This window comes from Hippopotamus amphibius, chromosome 3, assembly GCF_030028045.1.
Source record: "Hippopotamus amphibius kiboko isolate mHipAmp2 chromosome 3, mHipAmp2.hap2, whole genome shotgun sequence".
NCBI classification, from domain to species: Eukaryota; Metazoa; Chordata; class Mammalia; order Artiodactyla; family Hippopotamidae; genus Hippopotamus; species Hippopotamus amphibius.
Genome location: NC_080188.1, coordinates 47,356,221 through 47,364,137, shown reverse-complemented (window position 1 = coordinate 47,364,137; position 7,917 = coordinate 47,356,221). Strand labels below are relative to the sequence as shown.

At 44.8% G+C, this 7,917-nt stretch overlaps 1 protein-coding gene across 3 annotated transcripts; it reads right to left on the bottom strand.

Annotated features, from left to right (window-relative positions):
* Nucleotides 1–2,586: 2,586 nt before the first annotated feature.
* On the bottom strand, nt 2,587–4,052 carry LOC130849571 (protein LMBR1L-like). 3 transcript variants are annotated; one of them, XM_057728554.1, is made up of 2 exons: nt 3,897–4,052; nt 2,587–3,747 (listed from the first exon to the last, which is right to left on the bottom strand). In XM_057728554.1, exons 1-2 carry the CDS (start codon nt 4,050–4,052, stop codon nt 2,587–2,589), a joined length of 1,317 nt encoding a protein of 438 aa, XP_057584537.1. The 3 variants fall into 3 exon arrangements, with proteins under 3 accessions (XP_057584537.1, XP_057584538.1, XP_057584539.1); XM_057728555.1 differs by lacking the exon at nt 3,897–4,052 and having other exon boundaries at nt 2,587–2,657; nt 2,820–3,672; XM_057728556.1 differs by lacking the exon at nt 3,897–4,052 and having other exon boundaries at nt 2,587–3,366; nt 3,423–3,497.
* Between the last annotated feature and the right edge of the window lie 3,865 nt (nt 4,053–7,917).

Sequence of the window (7,917 nt, the reverse complement as noted above, 5' to 3'; positions counted from 1 at the left end):
GGGAGTTTGGGATTAGCAGATGCAAACTATTACATATAGAATTGATAAACAACAAGGTCCTACTGTATAGCAGAGAACTATATTCAATATCCTGGGATAAACCGTAATGGAAAAGAATATAAAAAAAGAATGTATAAATGTGTATAACTGAGTTACTTTGCTGTACAGCAGAAATGAGCACAATATTATAAATCAACTATACTTCAATACAAAAAATAATCACCTGTGTATTTGGGGATGGGGGATGAGGTTAGAGTGTGTGTGTTATTTTTAAATACATAGGAGCCCTAGCCCCATCTCAGAATTTTCGCAAGGTAGGACCCAGGCATAAGTATTTTAAAATTCTGAAGTCTATCCCAGTTAAGAGGCACTGATAATGCAACCTCTCCATTGTTTTCATTGCATATCTTTTATTTACTGTTTTATAATGTCTTATTGGTAAAGCAAAGTTGTGAAAAATTGTGTAATCCCATGACTCAAACATATGGATTCTTTTCATTATTTACTGTTTCTTGTTAGAGCTATAATGTGTATATAATTTAATGTTCTGCTTTTGTTTTATAAATTCACATCTGTGTTGCTGCTCTTCATGATTATTCATTTAACGGCTGCATAATTTCAAATAGATGCAATATAATCTATTCAGCTATTCTCCAATTGTTAAACATGTGTACTGTTTCCAGTTTTTCATTATTATAAATAACACTATGGTTAATAACTTCGTGCATATAGCTTGTTTCATAAAAATCTTTTGAATTATACATTCTCTTAGGCTAGACTCCCAGGAATGGGATTACTTTGTCAAGTGTTAGATTAGTCTATAGAAAGACTTCCTGTAAGGCTCACATGATTATGGAAGCTGAGAAGTCACAAGATCTGCAGTCAGCAAGCTGGAGACCCCAGAGTTAACGGTGTGGTTCCAGTCTGAGTCTGAAGGTGGGAGAAGACCGATGTCCCAGCTTAAAGGCTGTCAAGCAGAGAAAGAATTTTTTCTTGCTCAGCCTTTTATTCTAGTCAGGGCTTCAACGAATTGGATGAGGCTCACCCACACTGGGGAGGGCAACCGGCTGCACTCAGTCTACTGATTCAAATGTCAACCTCATCCAGAAACACCCTCACAGGCATACCCAGGAATGCTGTTCCACCAAATAAACTATGTGCTGTTTACACACACCCACACACACACACACCCTCACCACCTGCCTTCTTTGTGATTAAAGGTAAACAAGGACTCAGGTTTCAAAATAAATCCAAGAGGATGATGAGTTTGAGCCCTGGGGGGTTAATGGAATCATTGCGGACAGCAGCCCATGAAGACCATCTCTCCAACCAAAGGCAAGGGTGGGGTTTATAAAGGCAAGAGCCACAGAGCCTCACAAGGTAACATGATGGGTCCGTCTAAACACGTCCTTGGCTTGTTAATTCAGGATTGGCTGGTCGTAGTGGAAGCTTGGAGGGTCAATGGCTGAACTCCGAGTTCCTTTCTTGAGTCTAGATAGCATAGTCACAGGTTCACATCAGGCCCTTCTGCTCACTCGAATCAGTTACCTGGGAAGCAGTTGCTCTGGCTCCTTCTTCAGGGGCCCTCACTGTTTGCCGTTTACACCTTTCAGGGTCTGTGTCCTGTGGGCAAGTCCCATTTGGACACTCAAGGCTCAGAGAAAATTCCCCTTATCAATTAGCATAGTGAATTAATAGGGGGTTGGCGTCAAGGGAGTTTTAATTTAAAAGGAATTTTTAGGGACTTCCTTGGTGGTCCAGTAATTAAGAATCCACCTTGTAATACAGGGGACATGGGTTCAATCCCTGGTCAGGGAACTAAGATCCCACATGCTGTGGGGTGCCCGTGCACCACAACTAGAGAGAAGCCTATGCACCACAACAAAAGATCCCATGTGCCGCAACTAAGAGCCGACACAGGCAAAAAAAATAAATAATTTTTTTTAAAAGGAGTTTTTAAATTGTGCTAGGAAGAAATAGCAAAATCATGACTCTCATCCAGTGATTTAGCCTTAATGGCTCATTCAAATCATCTGGGGGGCTTTTATTTATTTATTTTTAAATTATTTTTTTAACCCTGGGATCAACTTTATTGCTGATGGCTGTGGCCTCTTCCTCCCTATGCCCTCGTCTCTCCAGTGGTCCATAACCCAACCAGGATAGCACAGTGCTTAGGCTCTGCTGGGCCAGAGGCAAGGGAGACAATCTGCCTCCCACATCTGCCTCCAGCTCAGTCCCTCCCCTGCCCCCACCCCAGCCTACTGCACATCAAGCCATGTAAACATGGCTACAGGCATGGCCGGGAACAGCAGTGAGGCAGACTGACGTGTAAACGAATTTGGGACCAGAAGCCAGACCCAGTCACCCAGCCCCATCCCATGCTGGGACCCACAGTTAATCTGGAAAAGCAGGGGGCCTGGTCCCAAACTCTGGCTCAGATTATGCAACAGTGCAACGGCTCCGCTCCCCTCTGCCACCCACCCTCTCAGATTCCAGGTCCTGAGGTCCACCCACCCCTGGGCACCCCTCCAGGCCTGGGCAGCAGATGGCAGTGTCCAGTTTTCTCCCTTCCACCCCAGCTGGAGGTCACCGGTGCTGGGTCTTCCTGGATGCCCGGGGGAAACCGGAGACCGGCAATGGCAGTCTGTCCAGCCCAAAGGCCTGGATCAGCTCTACCCGCACAGCTGCGGTGAAGGTCTTCACCAAACAGAGGGTGGTGAGGCCCTCGAAGACTGCATTGTAGAGGAACACGATGTAGAAATTGCCCAGCCAGTTGAACCGTCCGAAGTCACCCAGAAGGTCAAAGCGAGTGAGCCCCAGGGTTCGAGAGAAGACAGGAAGTGCTGAGCTTAGGACCAGAAAACAGACACAGTTCCCAATTATCTGCGTCATGGCTGTATCACGCCACCTGGGCCGCAGTCCCTGGAAGGGTGGAGAGCTGTAGAATCCTACAACCGAGGATACCATCAGGTAAAAGATGAGTACGATCTGAATGATGGCACCAAAGGAGCCCAGCTTGGAGAAGGAGACCTGGCCCAGGGAGGCACCCTGCATGCCCCGGGGCATGGCAGCCTCATCGATGAGCAGCTCCAGCATGTGGATGGCCACAGTGAGCACAGACAGGCCCATCAGTATCAGCAAGCACAGCATGGCCAGGGGGTAGCCCAGGCTCCACTGCCAGGCTGAAGCGTTCTGCCGCTTCTCCAGCAGGACCCTCTGTGTCTGCAGAGCTAGGACCTGTCTGTGCAGCAATTCCATGTCCAAGGGAGGCCAGCAGGAGGTGGGACTGCAAATCCTGCAAGTCAAAGCTGCCTCCTCAAAGGCTGAGCAGTGCAGCTGCTCCTCCAGGTCCTCCAGTAGCCGGGGCTTGACCAGCAGCTTCCCAGTGACCGAGAACATGCGGGCGAGACCTAGCGGAGTACCCACCAGGAGCAGCAGGACCCCGAGGAAGGAGATGCAGGAATAGAGGTAGGGGAGGCAGTACTCCCAGAAGTCATAGAGAGACTCCCTGCTGGCCTTGGTGCCCACGATGGCTGCCGCCACCCACACCACGCCCAGGACCAGCAGAGTGAGAAGCATCGGCATCACCACCGTCTCGTAGACCCGGGCCAGGACACCCTTTCTGGAGCCAGCAAAGCCCTCAGACTCAGTGAGGAAGTATGCAGAGGGCATGCGGAAGATGAGGGACAAGTCGGAGAAGAGGAAAACGAGGTTCCAGAGGCCATGGATGAGGGAACCATTGAGCCACTGGATGTGGTAGTCCGCGGCAGTGAGAGCAGCACCTCGTCGCTGATGATGGAGAAGCGCAGGAGCAGGACAGCACCCAGGGCAACTGCCAAGGTGAAGGTGCACAGCTCGAGCGCAGTCTTGTTTACTGTGGCATCTTCATCACCCACTGTGGTGGACTCGGCAGGCTTCTTGAAGCGGGTCAGGACGATGTGGCAGAGGATGTAGAGTGTCGCAAACAGAAGTGTTGAGATAATGCACTCGCGGACCCTCTCGTGGACTAGCTGCTCTCGCACGGATAGCACTTCGTAGTCAGATGCTGCCATACTCTGTTCAGCATGACTGGGGCGGGGGTGTCTCCGGGCCCGGGGAGGACCGGCGGGGATGAAACCACCGCCGCCAAGCACCCGGACCCAGGGAAGGAGCCTTTCCTGGTCTGGGGAGCTTTTAAAACATAGGCTGCCTGTGGCCCCACTCCAGAACAATGAAATCAAAATCTGAGGAAGAGGCCATGCTATCAGAGTGTTGTAAATGCTCACAGGTGATTCTAACGTGCAGCCAGGCTCCAATACTGCCTATCTAATTGGTTTACCCTGCAATAGTGAAGGGTGATTATTTGGTAAGACATTAACTGCTATTTGTTCTGGTATAACTGTAAATATGAGAGGCCAAAGAGGCCAACTCAGAAACGTAACATTTTTAGATTTAAATGAGGAAACTTCCAAATAACCCCAAGTAGTATTAACAGATCCAAGAAAGCCTGATATAATCATATTAAAAACATACTTCTCCACTTGGATATTTAATGGGCATCTCAAAACTTTACATTTTTAAAATAAGCTCCTTATATTCCCCCCAAAATCTATTCCTCTTACTATCTTTCCTATCTGATTAAATGTCAGTTTCATTCTACCTGTTTCTTATGCAAAAAAACAAAACAAAACAGGCTTCCTAGGTGGCGCAGTGGTTGAGAATCCACCTGCCAATGCAGGGGACATGGGTTCGATCCCTGCCCCAGGAAGATCCCACATGCCACCGAGCAACTAAGCCAATGCACCACAACTATTGAGCCTGCGCTTTAGAGCCTGTGAGCCAAAACTATTGAGCCCATGTGCTGCAACTACTGAAGCCCACGCGCCTAGAGCCCGTGCTCCCCAACAAGAGAAGCCACGGCAATGAGGAGCCCGCGCACCACAACGAAGAGTAGCCCCCGCGCACCGCAACTAAAAAAAGCCCGTGCACAGCAAAAAAAGACCCAACACAGCCAATAAAATAAAATAAATACACAAATAAATAAACAAATAAATAAATTTATTAAAAACAAACACCTGTTTCTCTTGTTTCCCACATCCGATCCTTCAGCAAATCTTGTTGACTCTACCTTCAAAACACATCCAAAATTGGACACCTTCTTACTCCTCCATTGCTGCCTCCCTAGTCTAAGCCATATTATTTCTCACCAGTCTCCCCACTTCCTCCCTTACTTACACTGCAGTGATTCTCAAAGTTTTTGATCACAGGATCCTTTTACGCTGTTAAAAGTTATTGAAGATTCCAAAAAGCTTTTAGTTATGTGAGTTATAACTGTTGATGTTTACTGTATTAGAAATTGAAACTGAGAAATATTTTAGATGCTTATTAATCATGTTAAAAACTATACTTATATGTTAACACAAATAACATATTTTTAAACTTTTGCAGTAATTATAGACTCACAAGAATTTGAAAAATAATGCAAAGAGATCCCAGGTTTCCATCACCCAGCTTCCCCCAGTGGTGACATCTTACTTAACCACAGTACTTTATCAAAACCAAATTAATAAATAACATTTAAAGATTAATTATTTACCCCCAAACAAACAAAATTTAGTGAAAAGAGTGGCATTTTTACATATTTGCAAATCTCTTTAATGTCTGGCTTAATTGAAGACAGCTGGCTTCTCATATATGCTTCTGCAGTCAATCTGCCAAGATATGTTTTGTTGGCTGAAATATAGGAAAAAAATCTAGCATCATACAGATAACTACTGATAGCTGAAAAAGGATGGAGTATTTTAATAGCCTTTTCAGATAATTGTGGATATTCTTTGATACTATACCAAAACTTGACAAATGGTAGTTCTTAAAGGTTAGTATAAACAGGGAATTTGAAACCATATCAATAAACTTTTCATGCTGTCAATACTATACAGGCAAAGACCACCAGGAACCTACCTATAATTGAACAAAATTAGGTTTGCTGAATATTCCAGGCCAGCTAATGGTAGCTGCAGCTGATAACATGAGGAGCAGCAGAAACAAGTTGAGCTCAGTTAATCCACAGAACGGTGAAATATAAGTAGTTATTGTTTTTTAAAGCCACTGACTTTTGGGATAATTGGTTATCTAGCAATAGATAACCCAAGACATTGACAATCCCAGGAATTTAAGTTTCGCTGTGTTAATCAACAAAGGATAGTGTCTGGAAGGGCTCATACTTCTCAGAAACACTGTTTTCTAAGGATATACTAATAGTCTTTTTCTATTGTGGGATTTTTGACATCTTCAAGCTACAAATAAATATTTTGGAGGTTTGTTTTCTAAGCAATTACTACTGCTGCTGGACATATAACTCCCATGCAGTTATAATTAGGGTTCCATACATCTCTAACAATCATTGCTGTAAATTTGAATGTTTACTTCTACAGAACTCAAAACCTCCTGTAATCTGTATTTAATGATTAAGACAGTCATAAATGTATTCATCTCTGGACACTAAGTACAGCCTCAAGACCACTTCCCAGGTAGGTGTGTGCTGGAATGCTCCAGGCAGGAGGTCACTGCTCCGAAAGGCAGCCGAGTTCTGTTTTCAGAGAGATGTAAGTGTTAGAAAGTTTTCCCTTGTACCAAGCATGGGCCTGGTGTGAGGGTCTGGAGTCAGAAGACATGGATTTCGATTCCCAGCTACGGGATCTGAGAGGTCATCTGCGCTCCCTGCCATCCTGCTCTTTATGAGGCGGCGGGGTGGGGGGGTGGTGATAAAGACCCACACAGGTGTGGTGAGATCCCGGGGGCTAATTCACACAAAATCAGAAACACAGAATTGTCTTGACAGAACCGTCATCTTGGTCCGAAACGAAAGGACACAGCTGAATCTCTTTAATTACTGACTGATGATAAATTATTTTTTCCCAGATGAAATGAATTTTAGGGGCACATTTTTTATAACCATTAGATTCATTATTATTTTATTTTAATTTTAAACTATTTCAAATGTACTCACTTGGATTTTTTTTTTTTTACTAAAGTTGTTTTTATGGTATCTTACACTTATGGCAAAGGATATTGATTTTTCAGTTACAGCATTGAGGTAATATTTTCTTTTAAAATAAGAGAGTCCAGGGACTTCCCTGGAGGTCCAGCGGTTAAAAGTCTGTGCTTCCAATGCAGGGGGTGTGGATTTGATCCCTGGTCAGGAAACTAAGATCCCACATGCTGCAAGCACGGTCAAAACATTAAAAAATAATAATAAAATAAGACAGTCTAGAGTTTGAGAAACATAAGACTTGCAGACAAAGTCCAAACTCTATGGTCCAGCCTGTGCCCATCTCTACAGTCTCAAATATGAGCTTCTTCCAAACACTTTCTAGCCACTTGGACCTTCCTATGGTTCCCCCACGTATGCCCTACCTTTCACACACTGGTTCCCTGATCCTGAACTGCACACGTCCACCCAACTCTCCCCACCTGTTGGCCTTGCCTCATCCTTCAAGACCCAGCTCAGATGCCTTCTCCTGTGTGAGGCCTTCCAGGGACCCATCTTCTAAATCCAGCTTTCCTTGGATTCCTTCCACTAAAGCCCAACTTGCACACTCACAGTGACTCTGGCTTATGTGCCAGCTCCACCGGCTCCCTAGTAACACAGGGCAGGTTTCATGTCTTATTCACACTGTGTCTCCAGCAACCGGCCAGACACTCCACAAATATCACTTGAGTTAATGAATATTAATAAGGGTCAAAAATTTCCTTGTTTCTAGGATGGAATCGACCACTAGGATACAAATTCAGCATGAAATGTTTCTAGGAAGATTAACAGTCAGAAAAAACTGTTATCACACAGAACCCAACCTAGTCATGGCAACATGGCAATGAAAAAAATCCCTTGTTTTTTTTTAACAGAAAGATAAAAACAAGCCATGCAAATTTTTATGT